This window comes from Monodelphis domestica, chromosome 5 (assembly GCF_027887165.1).
Source record: "Monodelphis domestica isolate mMonDom1 chromosome 5, mMonDom1.pri, whole genome shotgun sequence".
Classification (NCBI taxonomy): domain Eukaryota; kingdom Metazoa; phylum Chordata; class Mammalia; order Didelphimorphia; family Didelphidae; genus Monodelphis; species Monodelphis domestica.
The window spans coordinates 130,350,068-130,366,164 of NC_077231.1; the positions used below are offsets into that span (position 1 = coordinate 130,350,068).

General features: G+C 35.8%; 1 protein-coding gene across 35 annotated transcripts in view; it reads left to right on the forward strand.

The window, feature by feature from the left end:
- Positions 1-16,097, forward strand: part of PLEKHA5 (pleckstrin homology domain containing A5) — a 179,151-nt gene that overhangs the window by 81,530 nt on the left and 81,524 nt on the right. For 33 of the 35 annotated variants that reach the window (XR_008912200.1, XR_008912199.1, XM_007503558.2 and 30 more), the window contains 3 exons: positions 3,751-3,871; positions 13,690-13,794; positions 15,876-15,948. Coding sequence is in view for 31 of the 35 variants with exons in the window: in XM_007503558.2 (XP_007503620.2) it covers positions 3,751-3,871; positions 13,690-13,794; positions 15,876-15,948 (299 nt within the window). In the remaining 4 variants the exon portion in view is untranslated. Of the gene's footprint in view, positions 1-3,750; positions 3,872-13,689; positions 13,795-15,875; positions 15,949-16,097 lie in introns of those variants that run through there. The other 2 variants (XM_056799335.1, XM_007503581.2) reach the window with 1 other exon arrangement.

Below are 16,097 nucleotides of genomic sequence, written 5' to 3' on the forward strand. Positions count from 1 at the left end.
GGGAAATAGAAGACAAAAGGATGGAGGTGGGCAGTATATCTGTTGTTGCATATTATATATACCAAAGCTTATTACCTAGTTTGGGCCCAGAGGGAAAATTAGAAATGAGAGAAAGAAATTAAATCACAAAGGGGAAAATTTGGGCATGCTGTACCTTTCTAGCAAGAAAGAGCTATGGAAAAGTGGCTGCCTTGGGAAGCAGGGATTTCCTCATCACTGGAAGTCTTCAAGCAAGAGCTGAATATTTTTTCAGATATGTTATAGAAGGGATTCTTTTAAGGGTTAGACAATGTGACCAATGATATATCAGTTGCAACTAAAATTCTCTAATAGTGTGATTAGATGTTGAGTCAGTTTATTTAACTCCATAATGAAAAATGGGGGGTGGGGATTACTTTTAATCCATAGGTAAAATGAAAATTAAGCTGCCTTTTCCCCCTTTATTTATAAAATACTTGACTTTAGTACTTCATATTTTGCTCTTCCTTTCCTTCTCCTTCAGTTCCTAACTAAATTCTTCCTTCTTTCATTGTTCAGTGGTTCAGTTGCCTTACTAATTTTGTAGACCACTCTTGCCCATCACACACTATTTAAACTTACTAAAAAGGAGTTATTGTCCATGCAGGAAGTTGGTATTATTCCAAATCTTAACTGCTGCCTCTCTGCGTTATATCTAAGTAAAGCACATTTGTTGATTATTTTGTGAAGTTTTGTTTTAAATAACAACAAATTCCTTTTCTCATCAAAGCCATAGTTAATTTTAGAATGAAGATTGATATAAGCATGAATTTGTGCCAGTTACATGCCTCAAGAAATCTGTGTAATGCTTTATTTGTTCAGGAATGAACTAGTCCATAAAAATGAATTTTCTGTGAACATGAAGCTTGCTCTTCAGCTTAATGTAATGGAAGGAACACTATTTAGAGGTAGAATCAGTGCACCGAAGTTTATTTCCTAGCTCTGTCAATTCCCACCTGTATAATCTTGGTCAACTTTCTTAACTTCTATGAACCTTGTTTATGAGATATATAATATGAAGAAGTTGGAATGGATGATGGTTAAAGTCCCTCCCTACTCTAAAAAATCGGTAATCAGATTTTTAAAAAAATTTATTGCTATCTTATATAATGCACTTAAAATAACATTTATCCTTATGCTTCATTAGTCAGTATTTTAAACATCTGTGATCAATATTTGATGTAATATGATGATACCTTATTGCTGTGTGGTGGATAGAGTCTCAGAATGTCCATTTTTTTCAAAAGTTCTTTTATAGAGTTTTGTTTATTTTCTTACATTAGAATTTTAGAATTTCTGAGCTGAAAGAAACACATCTAGTCTCCAATGTCAGCTTAAACCCCATAACACTGAACAAGAATCCTCCCTGTAACATACTCTAAAAGTGAGTTCAACCAGCTAATCATCAAAGGCTGTCAAGTGATGGGGTCTAGTTAGTTCCATCCATTTCATTTTTGATCACTCTAATTGTTAATAGGTTTCCCCTACATCATGCCTAAATTGGCATCTCTTCAACTTTGCCCATTGTTCTACTTGTGTCTTCTAGGAACCAAACAGAGCAAATCTTATCCCTCTTTTAGAAGATAACCCCCCAAATACTTGGAGACAGCTGTCATGTCATCTCTTTCTTCAAGATTTTTTCTTCTGTAAGATAAACATCCCTAGTTCTATATTTGTGTAGCTTGGAGTTGAAATTCTTTAGTGTCCTTGTTGTCCTCCTGTTTATCAGTATCCTTCCTAAAATGTGGCCTTTGGATCTGAATACAAACTATTAATATGGTCTGACCAAAGGACAGTCACCTCTCATCTCCCTAGTCATTGATATTTTGCCCTTATTAATGCAGCCTACCATCACAGTGGTTTTCTTCATTGCCATCTCGTTGCCAACTCATTGAGCTTTAATCTGCCTAAAGCTATTATTTAGCCACACCTTCCTCATCTTGTACTTGGAAAGTTGATTTTCTGGTCCCAAGTATAAGACTTTAAAGTTATTGCTATTAAATTATACCATATTAGATTTGATCCAAAATAGTTAGCTCGCTTAGATAGTTTTGAAACCTGACTATCTTTCAGTTTGTTAGCTATCTCAACCTCCTTGTGTGATCCAAAAACTTCATAAATATATGACCCAAGCCTTTATTTTAGTCAGAGATGAAAATGTTGTGTTCCATAGGCTCAAATATAGCTAATCTGGAACATCTTTCCAAGCTGTCATCAAATAAATCATTAATGATCATTCTTTGTTTCCAGTGTATCAGCTTGTTTGGTATCCCTTTAATTGTACTGTTGTTTAGTCCTCTTCTCTCCATCTTTTCCACAAGAATAATATGAAAGATGTGACTAAAAATTACATAAATTTTATTGACTCTATTCCCTTGTTCTTACAGTTTAGTAATCCTCACAAAGCAAAATAGAATAGTCTAGCATGACCTATTTTTAATGAAACCATGCTGACTCTTAATAATCTTCCTTTTCTAGAAATTACATATTCAGAAACTTTTAAAAAACAATGTATTCTGTCATTTTCCAGCAGTTAAAATCAAGTTCAGAGGCTTCTAATTTTTGCAGACTCTTCTCTTTCTTTAAAAAAAAAAATTGTGGACTTGTTTCCATCTTTAATTCTGTGACAGCTTGCTCATTCTGTTATTTTTTTTTTTTTAAGAATCACTGACAGTGGTTCATCAATCTCATCTTAATTTTTTTTTTAATATCCAGGGATGTAGCTCATTTGCTTTCTGCTGTCATTGTTCCTGTTTTTAACAGTAACTCTTATCCACTTCTAATTTGCTGCTCCTAACCTGCTGTGGCTAAGAAATCAAGTAACGAAGCTTGTCAAAACTGTCAGAGTAAACATTTTCTGAATGTGTTTCTGGGGGACTTTCCTTTGAATAAAGTTAACAAACTTTAGTACATAGAAACTGAAACAATTATTTTGGCAGTATAAAGGACATTTTCCCTCATTTCCTGGGTCTCAGCTTTCCACATAAGTGAAGATCTGTGATTTATATCACTAAAGTTTTACCAAGTATATGTCCCCTATTTTCCTTTCGATTTTTCTACTATAATTAACGCAGATCCCCTGCTCTACAAGCATTCAGTGAATGAATTGAAGAAGGTCATGCAATTTAGAGCTAGACAAAACATGCTTTGTAGCAATAATCTTTAGTTATGGCATTGGAAATCTAAATGTTAAATAGATGGTTTAATATCTGTTTAATCATGTGGGGAGATCTTGGACATGAGAAATATGAAGATATAAATTATAGAAAAAGAGAACTAGAAAAAGGAAGAGAACCAGAGGAGGGAAAGGAGAATATGGTTCCACCTCAGAGGAGAAAGCTATTTTCTTATGAACTAATATCAGACTTCCCTAATAATGATATTTTTTCTACAACTCTCATTAGTTTAAATTGTATCTAGTAATTGTTTTTGGATATCTCATATGACCTACTTACTGAGAAAAGTAGCACTGCTGAGCCTCAGTTTACAAATGATCATGGGAAATGGGAGAGTACACAATCCCCAAATCTAGAATTAAATCATCTTGGTAGAATGTGAGTGAAATATGATTATTTAAATAAAAAGTGCATTAAGCTAGATGGGGATGAACACAATAACCAGCATTGGTAAAGTTTGAAAAAGTAGGTCACACTGCCACAACTAGGAAACTTTAATTAAAAAGTTATCTCCATACACAGCAAGTTCTAGTGCTTTGGCATATTGTATTTTCAGAACCACTACAACTATGACCTCGGAAGAAAAGAAGGAACGACCCATAAGCATGATAAATGAAGCTGCTAACTATAATTTGACTTCAGATTATGCAGTGCATCCAGTGAGCCCTGTGGGCAGAGTAAGTTACACTTTCTATTAATTATTGGTTAGCAAAGCTCATTATTGTTTCTCAGAATACTTTTGTATACCTAGAGATACTGTTTTAAGAATAATTAGAATTCTAAATTAAATATTACCTATAAATACTTGAAGACAAGAAACTGAGATGTGATAGTTATAATTTGATAACGTGATTTGTATTTACTTTTGAAATGTCCTATGAATTTTTATGTGACATTTGTCTATGTATGAATCTGTTTAAAGGCTTGTCATTATAGTTGCTACTAAAAGCTAGGAATTAATTTATGTTTACTATAAAAAATGAGATTGGTTCCAGCTTTTTAGAATAAATAATATAGGGACTAGTCATATTTCCATAGCTTTTTCTTAGACAAACCCATAATCCATGTCATAGAATTCTTATTGCTGAATAAGAGATGAGCATTGTGTTTGTTTTAATAGCATTATAGTTTATCATGACATCATTATAGTTTAAATGAATGCATAAAACTGCTATCTTCTGCAATTAAAAATATTTTTTCTTTAAATCCTTGCCTTTGGTCTTCAATCAGTAATCCATATTGGTTCCAACGCAGAAGAATAGTAGGGCTAAGCAATGTAGGTTAAATGATTTGTGCAAGGTCACATAGCTAGGAAGTGTCTGAGGCCACATTTGAACCCAGGACCTCCTGTCTCCAGGTCTGGCACTCAATTCACTGAAGCACCTAACTGACCCCTTGTAATTCTTTTAAAATCAATGATAAATAGCAGAAATTTATTTAATTCAACATTTTAAGCATGGTCTAATGGAAAGACTACTAAAGTAAAAGTTGAGATGTGGTCTTTAGTTCCAACTGCTGCCACTAACTAGCTGTGTGACCCTGGGACAGTCATTTAAATTCTATTTCTACAACCGTCAAATAAGGGATTTGACTAATTGACTAATAAGGTTTCTTCTACTTTTCTAAATACTTACATGTAGAAAACCTACCTATCAAAAGGAGTTGTTTTCCTGTTTTTAATAGGTAAAAAGATGTTTTAATGGTGCTTCAATACATCTTTAATCCTAGTGATGTGGACATTCCTTCCTGCATCTAATGACAACTGTTTATACCTTCTTGTCTTGGGTGAATGGATATCTCCCCATAATTTCTTTCCAAGTGGTCTCTCCTGTGTGCTTGAAGTTGTCCTGTAATTTTCTGGGCATCGTTGGCATGTAACAGAGGAGCTGTCAATCAGCTTCTGCCTCTTTCTCTCCTTTTCTGATCCTGTATCCCCCCAGTGAGGTTCTTGATTTGGCTTCTCTTTGACTAGTTCTTAGTTGGTAACAAGGTGTAGGGGACTCCTGCCCAGCTGTGCCTCTGGGCCCCTTCAAATGACCTTCCGTTCTAATTCTTCCGGGAGACACTGGCATTCCCTGCCTCAGCTCCGCACAGCCCCTGAGAAGAGCCTTGCTGGGGAACACACCAGCCAGCCTTTGGGTTCCTGCAGAAGTTTGGGATCACGGAAAACACTGCATCTCCGCCAATGCAGTTTGAACTCGTTTTCCTCTTCCGGTTCAGTGTGGGGCCATCTCCAACATGTTTGTCTAAGATACATGTACTAACACACCCTCTCTAGAGATTGTCTGTCCAACTGCATATCCCTCTGGATAAGAGGCATTTGTCATCCACTTAGTTTTTAAATTAAATTTTGTTGAGGGATTTTGGATCTTATTTAGAAGGCTACAAAGTTAGAAGACAACGCAGTCAGCAAAACCCTGTAAAGCAGTGGTGTCATACTTAAATAGAAAGAGATCCTTGTGGGCTGCATATATTGACTTGTATTTTTATTTAATCTGGTTAGGGTCTCATTAGGAGGTCTGGAGGCTTCTAGTTTGACACCTCTACTCTAGGGACCCTCATTTTTCTCTACATCGTAAGGAATCCCTCTTCCATTTGAACTTTGTGTTGGAAAACTTTAGTTTAAGAAGCAAATACTTTTGGTCACTTTTTAAATTTCTACCATGATTTCGGTAATTAGAGGATCATCCAATAGTACCTGTCATTACATCCTGGGGGATTGGTAGGATACTGACCTACTGCTTGGGAGGAAAAGCTTGTAAAGGAATGTTTTGCTCTCCTGGATCAAATGTTGTTTGATATATGCTAAACAAGCAAAGTAGTAGCGGGTATTCTCTTTGTGTACAATGGCATAGTGCCTTCTCCTGTAGAATATTGTTTGCAAAAGTCTTTCTGTAGGCTTCTTATCTTTTTCAATGATATTAGTACATTTATAGATTATTGTCAAAGATGGAAAAGTAGACATGGATTTATAGACACATCGACTTCTTCTGTATATACTTTATCCACTCTAGCCACTTTTTGGGGTTTTCTTCATCATTGTTTTCTTATGTATCATTTCTACTCTTATGTAGCTTGTGGAACCCTATGATGTTGGGAAAATAGTATTATAGAAATCTTGACACATCTTCTGTTTTGTCCTTTTGGAAGAAAGGTTCAACAGAGCAAACAATCCCTTCAGTCAAATGATATTCAGGAAATTTGTGAAAGTTATAAATTCAAAACCAATATGTTGTCTCAAGAAGGTTATTAATTATATAGTCTATGAAAGCCACTGGACATATTTGAGAATTTCAGCAAATGACTTTTATTAGCTGAAGGGAGCCCATGACACCTTCAGGCTCCTTGATGACATTTTTTTCCTAAAAAGATAGACAAGTTCAATAATAATATGACTTACAACTTGTCATTTATAACTTCTAATGCTCTTTAGATGGAATGAAACTCATTGATCAGAAGAATCTATTACTATATCTGTAAACTGTTCCTGTTAGGCAGTTTGTTACATCACTGTGATTTCAAAGAAGCCTATATTCATTTGGAAAGGAAACATTCCTTTGGTGTATTTATTATACATTGGCAGGGATTGTTGTTTCCAGATATATCAAGAGTGACCCCAGTCATAATTACAGAGGACAAAAAGCCACATGCATCAAGAATAATAGTGCTGCAGCTGTATTTAAGTTAAAGCAAGACTACAAAGGAAGGCTAATGATTTAGCTAAAGCAAATTCCGACTTCAATTAAAGTGCTGAATAAAGTCATGGATGTTAATAAACTTTTTGCTGAAAAAATTTTATACATTGTCAAGAGAAAATGGAAAAGTTTTCAAACCAAAAAAGGAGAAGTTAGTCAAGAAACTAAAGCAGAAGTTGGAAGAAGGTAAAAAAAGGATTTGAAATGAGAAGTTTTTAGTAGATAAGTCCCCATTTCAGTTTTAAAAGCTTATATTGTCTTTAGTTAGGAGGTAAGATATTACTTGCTGGATCCTTGTCACATCTGTGTCCTTCAGCTTTCTACTCTTGTGATAATTATTCCTTCTGGATTTTGCATGTGTGTCTGCCTATCTGTGTTTTGGGATGCTGGGAGCAAAAGAAAGAAAAATTAATGAAAAAATACTGGATCAAAAAAAAGTCTGAAAAAACGATTTTGTAAACTCGGAGGTTTATACATCTTCATCTTTAAAGAGAACTATTAATAACTAGGATTTTTGGAACTTTAAATTAAAACATGTATTGTTTTTCAGTTATTGCAAACCCTTAGGAATATCCCTTCCAACTCTACAGAATTGACAATCATAGTTTTCACTCACAAAAGGCTTTTGAAGTATGTAACTAATGTGACAAATTTTAACCATTTCCCAGAATAAATAAATAGCTTTAACATGTTAAAGTTTATTGATAGTTGTCAATATCTATCTAGAAATAAACTATTAATGTTAAAACTTAGTTTTATTAAATGAAGTTCTATAATATACTTTGCTAGATTTTAAAATTGTATAAACACCATATTTCTGGAGTGGTTTAAGTTCACTTTTTTACCAAATTTGAGAAAAACTACATAACCTTAAAGATGATCTCTTCAGCCCTATTTTGATTATGTTATAGTCATCTAAATTTCTAACTGTAACACTAATTGTGTTGATTCTGAATTTTTATGGCTTTCTTTGTATGAAGGGTGTTTTCATTGTACAGTTAAGAGTATAGTCTCCATTTTTACTTGCAATTTTGTTTGGTACTATATATTTATTAAATCTTCACTTATTTAAACATCAGGTAGAAAAATATCTTATAATTAAAATAAACTCTGGCTCTACTATTTAGTACTTAAATAGATCTATGAGTCATGACATAGGTGCTCCCTCCACTAGTTTAGCTGAGTGTCCTACAAGTTAAGAAGGCATGATTGGGTTGGTTGCCTTATTCATATTCTACCATAAATCGTTCACAGGGGATCACCCAACTAAGTTGGGACTTTTCTGATATCCTAATATCACTTTATCATTAGTGTATGGGTTGTTCATCAATGATCATTTGTTCTTTTTTTTTTTTAAGTTTTTCTTGGCTTTATTTCTTGAATTTCACTTATTGATCAAGTTAAAGGAATTAAAATATTATGTGCATATGTTAGGTTAGGTTTACAAGAAGTTACTAGTTTGATCATTTAACTATAATATCATATCACATCAGCCCCAGCAGCTAACAACTGTAAAATCTCTGCTAAAGTCTGTCTACCTACCTGTCCTCTTCTTTTTTTTTTAACCCTTATCCTCTTCTTTTTTTTTTTAACCCTTACCTTCCACCTTAGATTCAATACTCTGTATTGGTTGGGGATCAAGTGACTTGCCCAGGGTCACACAGCTAGGAAGTGTCTTGAGGTCACATTTGAACCCAGGACGTCCGTCTCTAGACCTGGCTCTCAATCCTGCTGCCCTGATCATTTGTTCTTGCTCAATAACCAACTCACCTCCTTTTTCAGGGTTCATTTCTCTGATAACATACTTTGTACTATTTCTCATATCCATTCTTTCTTAGGAATATGCTCCAAGCTATTCAAGTATACTATACACTTCTCTATTACCCTGTGGCTGAACTGAAACTAATTCTTTGAAGGATGATGTTGCTATTCTATTCTTAAAAGCCATATAGAATCACTAGAAGAATGTTGGCTTTTTTCTTTTCTTTTTTTTTTTAGTTTAGCCATTCACTCTTCAACCTCATTTTTCTTTGTAGGAGATAGGGTGACTGAATGTTCAGTATTGTGTTGAGCTTTATTTTTGTTAAGTTAACGGGACTTTTTTTTCAATTATTATAAAGGATGGTTCTGTGGATGTAGGAGTGGATTAGGGATATATTAGACAATGTAGATAATATGAAAATGAAATACATCAATAGAAACAGTGTTTTTTTAAATGGGGAAGGGAAGCTTAAGGTCATTAAAATTTCTCTTCCATTTCCTCATAGTGTTAAATTCTAGTCCCACTTCACTATTCATAGGAATAAGCATACTTCTTTTTCTTACTGCCACTTTTACACTTCCACTTCTACCACTCAGCAAACAAAGTCCTCCTTTAAGAGTCCCTCTATCTGTGTTTGGCCCGTCTTGGAACCTTGTTGCAACTGATTCTTATCCCTTAGAGTAATCTTCATAATTTTGCAACGAGTTCCTTCTTTGCTGTTCCTTTTATTTGGGAATTTAATTCAATGTATTGCTGTCCCCTCAAACACAGTGGCCGCCTATTTGATTGGCATCCTGTGCCTATGGGTACCTTCCGTCCATATGCATCCTTATGTCCCCTGCAGAGGAGAAACGGGGCCTGGGAACAGAGGAAGAGCTGGGGCCGTGCCGGCATGGTGACTGCATTTCGGAGTGTCCCCCAGGCTCTCTAGGATAATAACCTTCATTAAGTTGGTCTCCTTTGGCATGTCGCCACCCCACCCCCGGTGAGCGTGCCCCAAGGCTCAGGCCTTGACCTTTTCCACCTAAGCACTCTTGTTCAGTTCTGTGGCGATGATTCTAGATCTGTCCCCTTCATCCCTCTCCCAAGGAGCTTCGGAGCTGCTTTGCCAACTACTAGCTGACCATTTGCTAAGCAGCTAAGTGGTAGAAGGCCAGCCAGGCGGCATAGAGTCAGGAAGATCTGAGCCCCCACTATGGGCACTGGGCAAGTTCCTTAACCTTTCTTTAAAAACAAAACAAAAACCAAAAAAAGAAACCTTCCCCTTCTGCCTTTTGCGTTTGGGTTCTAAAGGCAGAAGAGCAGTAAGGGCAAAGCCGTTAGAGCCAAGTGCCTTGTGCAGGGTCACACAGTGAGAAGTGTCTGAGGCCACATTTGAACCCAGGACCTTCCCTCTCTGGCCTGGCTCTCAACCCACTGGGGCATCTTGCTGCCCTATGACCGTTCTATCTGCCTCAGTTTCCTCAACTGCAAAATTTATGGATGATTGCTTTTCAGTTCACTAAACAGTGTAAACATGTCATTATTTATTACTATATGCCAAGCAGGCGACTATGTGTTGAGGGTACAAATAGAAAAAAGAAAAAAAAGACGTTTACTGTCTAATGAGGAAAACAATGCTCTGAAGACAACTGAAAAGAAGTTGTAGGGAAGTACTTGGAGCGGGGGCATAGCATGAAGCAGGTCAGAATGAGAGCTGCCAGGTGTGCCCTGCACACAACCTCCCGGAGCCTTAGCAGGACAAATGAGGCATCTGTAAAGCGCTTCGCCAGCCTTTAAGCACTGTATGTGTGTGCAGCTCCATTTGCGTATGTTTGAGATAGAATCCTCTCATGTTCTTACACTTAAGACTGCTCAGCATCTTGTCTGGGCCCCTCCACAACCTCCCCCACAGGTCCCCTTCTTGGCTTTCTTCAGGCTGTGGCCTCTCTCCTTACAGTTGACTTCTTCACAGCACCCGTCTGCCCTGGCACTTCCTTTTTTATTTTTAATCCTCTCCTTCCATCTTGGAATCAGTACTGAGCATTGGTTCCAAGGCAGAAGAGTGGTATGGGCTAGACAGTGGGGGTTAAGTGACTTGCCTAGGGTCACACAGCTGGGAAGTGTCTGAGGCCAGATTTGAACCCAGGACCTCCCGTCTCTGGGCCTGGCTCTCAATCCACTGAGCTACCCAGCTGTTCCCCTTCCTCCTTTTAATCATTTTAATGGGCTGCCTCTTCCTTAGCCTGGCCTTGGAAGCCTTTCATCATCTGGCTGAAATGTAACCTCTCGGGCCCACTCCCTCACTGTTTGCCTCCCGAGTCTGTGCTCAGGCTTTCCTCCCTCCTGAAGTCATTCCCTCCCTCAGGCTGTATCAGGCGACTGCTTTTTTTACCTGTTCTGCTTCACAGGAACTTGCTACTCCTTAAGGGCAGGACATTCGTTTTGCTTTTTGTCTTCATATTTTCTTCTCAGTTAACACAACTCCTTACACGTGGTAGATGCTCAGTGAATATTTGTAGACCTTGTAGAAAAGCCCTTTGAGGGAGGGAGGACAACACTGTGAGAAAATTAAACAATTTGCCAGAGGGTCGCACATACTGCTGAAGTGCCAGGATCCAGAATTCCTACCAAGCCGTCTTAAGTCCAGATTCCCACACACATTCGTACCGTACTGCTCCTCTTTCCCGTAGCCTAAATTTCAGCAATACACGTTCTTGATGGCCTTGATTTTTCTTTCTGTGTGGAAGGTCAGTTTTGAATATTTATAGCTGTCATTCAGGGAACCCTGTCGTGTTTGTGCTATCTAGAAATGGATCCATTAAGAATTGTTTCTCCATCGCAACACTTTAGCTAGAGTTCTGTGACAGGGGCACATGCCTTTCTGGAACCTTTCTTCCCCCTTGATAGTTCCAAAATGTCACAGAATTCTCCTTCTTTCACATTGTTATAACTTCTTCATGTATACATTGGTGTCGCCTTCTGAAGGGAGACCTCCTAAGACATCATTTTACTCTATCCAATAAAATGTGAGTTGTTTTTTTTCATAGTCAGCAAACAGTAATCACCATGTCATCTCTTAGTTAAGTGTTCCTTTAAAACTGTGGTTGGCTATAGAAAAGTCACTTGCAAAAGCCTGCCCGTTCCTTTTCATTGCCTCTGTTAAGGATGTTTTCTAAGTATAAATAGGTTGTTCTGATTATGAGTTTATGATTATAGGAAAATATAAGCATAAGACTGATAATTATTCATATTTGATGAGTAAGCTTTCTTTGTTAGTGGCTTAAAAAATTATTCACTATGCTTACCATTCCCAGGTTTCCTGAGAATCCTTCAGCAATCTCAACAACTGTCACCTCCACAGTAGGCCTCCTTGGTATCTACTTAGTTTAATCAAGCCAGAAAGAGTTAGATTGAGAGTCAGCATATCCCAGTTAAGATCTTGTTTCTGTCACTTACATATGTGACAGGCATGTTCCTTAGTCTTTCTGAGTCTCACTTTCCTCATCTGTAAATGAGGTGTTGGATTACTTGATCTCTAAGGATTTTTGCCACTAAAATATATTAAGATCCTGTGAAGCTTCCCCCACAGGAACCAATGCCAAATGTAGTGATTCCACTGTCCTTGGTGGTAAAAAGGAGGTTATAAAATCTTGATAGATTGTTTCCATTCTTCATCTTTTGACCTTCAGTTTTTTAAATGCATTCAGAATGATTTAGCTCAATTAATTAGAATGTATTTCACTCAACTTTCTGTATCCTTCAATTTTTCTCTACCACGTTTTACTGTTTTATGAGATAATATTGATAAATGTCCCAACATATTTCTCCATAGTATTTGACATAAATTCTTCACTAGTATGATTCTTTGTGATCTTGTTTCTCCACATGACAAGTAGAGCAAATATTCCCTGATTATGGTGGTGTCTTTCCTCTTTCAATCTCCTCTTTGAGGTGACAACCAACTTTAAGAAATGGTGACCTCTTTATCAATAGCCCTTTTTTGCCTCTCCCTGTAGCTTGTTGAAATAGATCTTGTTGGAGTGCTTTTAAGTGAATACCTTTTAAAGTGGGATATTGATGGTTACCATAACTAAGACCTCTAAAATCTCTTCTTAAAGTATTCATCATATATATATATATATATATATATATATATGTGTGTGTGTGTACACACACACACACACACACACACACACAGGCATCTTTGTAGTATTCAGACCTTGTTTTGTTCCTAAGCTATTTTTTTTTTTAAACTAACTTTCCCTTTGCCTGTTTTCAAAGTCCTTTAGAATTAAAGGACATGGGGGCAACTGGGTAGCTCAGTGGATTGAGAGCCAGGTCTAGAGATGGGAGGTCCTAGGTTCAAATCTGGCCTCAGACACTTCCCAGCTGTGTGACCCTGGGCAAGTCATTTAATCCCCATTGCCTAGCCCTTACCACTCTTCTGCCTTGGAACCAATACACAGTATTGATTCCAAGACAGAAGGTACAGGTTTAAAAACAGTATGATCTTTCAGGACCTTGGCCATATTCTTTCTTTGTAGAAAACAAAATCTTCATTATTATAAATCTTTAAAACAAATAAGGGATTAAAAACTTCCCATACAAGACTTATGGAAATCCATGACCATGAAATCTAGAGTTGGATGAGACCTTCGGTATAATTTTACATTTTACAAATGAGAATTTTGAGACCTAATTTGTTTTGCTCAGATTGAATCCATGGTGGATAGCAGAGTCAAGATTCTTGTCTAAGTCTTTTTAGTACATATGTCATGCTCTTTTTTTGGTAGTATTTACCATACTAACTTTCAAGTCAATAAGAACTTTTATTTTCATGTGTCCTTTTCACAAGATTTTAAAAGCATTTTGTAGTATTTTCTAGTATTTTAATATGTCTATTTAAATTTATTGAACATTTAGAATGTCTACCACATGCAAAGCACTGGGCTGGGCACTAAGAAAGCTACAAAATAAATGAGTTTCTCATAATCATAGAATAATGTTTTGATCACATCTGTAGGCATTTCATTTTCTAACTTTTCATTCCATTTAGTCTTCACGGTCTTCAAAAAAAGTTCATAATTTTGGAAAGAGATCAAACTCAATTAAAAGGAATCCCAATGCACCTGTTGTCAGACGAGGTTGGCTTTACAAACAGGTACTTTTTAATTTTCTATCCAATAATAGGTGAAGCATTGAATCTTTAGGTTATAAAAATGGAATTTGAAATTTGCAATGGTGGTCTTTCCATTATTTTTTATTTTCAAATGTATAAGGAAAACAATATTAAGGATAATGGAATTTTCATGATTTAAAATAGAGTATACTTTGAGGCTTTGTTTAGAGAAAGAGAATAAAAAATGAAAAGTAATCAGTTTTGGAAAATATAGTCATTTAATATACCAGAATTACCCTGCTAGGGTAGAAATTTCATTCAGAGATTTTAGCTTATTCCATAAGAAAAATGTGCTAAGATTTCATTCTTTCTTGCTTAATAATACCTGAGCATATATGTGTGCTTGTGCATGTATACAATTTCACCTCAGCTTTAATAAATCAGTTGCTGAAATGCTTTAGTAGAATGCTCATCCCATTTGAAGTCAGAAAGTCCTTTATGAAAGTTTCATCTCTGATTTATGCTGGCAGTATGACTTTTTTTAGTTACCATTTATTTTTATATTTTTATAATATGTAACATTAATTTATTTTAAATATGTAATAAAATTTAATAAATATGCTTATCCAAGAGAAACAAATTCTCACATTATGTGTGTCCAAAATAATCTCTTATCTCATTCCTTTTTCCCCTTCCTTCCTACCCCCAATCCCCAAGAAGGCAAGTAATATTAGTTGTAATTTTATTATCATATAATAACATTTCCCTATTTGTCAGACGGTGAAACAAAATACATATTTGCTTATAGGAAAGACTCAGTGCCCTTGACAATTCTCTTAAGTTGCAAAGAAATTGCCTGTTTATGTTGGTCGTCTCCGGTGGGGACTACCAAAATGAAATAACAGATCCTGACTACACACACACATATACGCACACATGCTTTTATGCCAACACAAACTGAGTGTGTCTCCTATAATGAGCTTCAACATGTAAAAGCACTGACATCTCTTTTAACCGGTCAGATTTCTAGATTCATTTGTTGGGTTTCAGCACTATATAACATAGCCCAGTGTGGTGGGTGACTAAGCTTTTATTACCTGCATGTGTATACATTTTCTACATCTTTCAGACAGCACAGATAATAGGAAATGTATCATGTGAACTTTATATTTGATGGTCCTGGTAGTGTTCTAAGCACCAAGTTACAGTGATGGTTATAATTACAGTGCTAAATGACAATTCAGAGCCTGTTTGTCGGGGGTCTTCTCTTTGTCACACATACCCCTTTTGTCCCAAATATCAAATTATTGCTTTTTAATCTCAGAATTGTTTTGAAATGGTATTAATAACAAGGAAATAATTTAATGGATGTATATTTGAGTGCATATAAAATGCCATTTCTCTATGAAAGATAATTTCTCAGGGGTCAATGTATATTTTTTCTCTTTGATTTAGAGTATGTAGACTTATTTTATGGCTTTTCTAAAAAATTGTATAATTTTGTTTAAAGCTGATTCATTTTTATGAACTATGTTATTCGGGAAGAAATGTGTTGCCAGATGGTAAATTTGTTCTACAAAGTGAGCAAAAATTGAACAGTGACTATATATATCTTTAAAGTGTTGATAGAATTTATGTGTAATCTGTAATTTCAGTATACTATTCACTAATCATTTGAAATCCCACTAGCCATAGAAATAATTTAAATAGACATACCTTTCTTGTTTTACATTAGCATATTTATTATTTCTAGTTTGCCAGAAGGCATACATTGTTTATTTTATCCTCATGCCCAGTTGGTGGTCATATGTGCCCAGAAGAATGTATTCAAAATTACTTAAAAAGATAAAACCAAATGAAATTTCTTTTTAGCATTCTCTTCATTTAATAGTTACTTGAGTTCAGTAGTCTTGGGAAATTTTCTGATTACAGTGTTCATTAATGGAAAAACTTTATTTAACTTCAGATTAGTCTTTTTTTACTTATGATTATATATAATTTGTTAAGGGACTTTTTGCTTTTCAACTTTTAAGTATATGGTTCTGTGCATTATTATAAATGTATTGGGAGTCAACTTAAATTTTTGGAAGTGAAAATTCTTAAAACATACTGATTTGATGCAGGATAGTACTGGTATGAAGCTGTGGAAGAAACGCTGGTTTGTGCTTTCTGACCTATGCCTCTTCTATTACAGAGGTGAGTAAACAGAAGTCTACAGTCTTTTGTTTTATAATTTTATAACTTTAGAATTTAGTCAATTTAGCTCATAAAAATAACAGAGGAGTCAGGAGGTGTACACTGTGTGTGGTCTGAGCTGTGCCCCTACGGACCAGTTCCGTGACCTT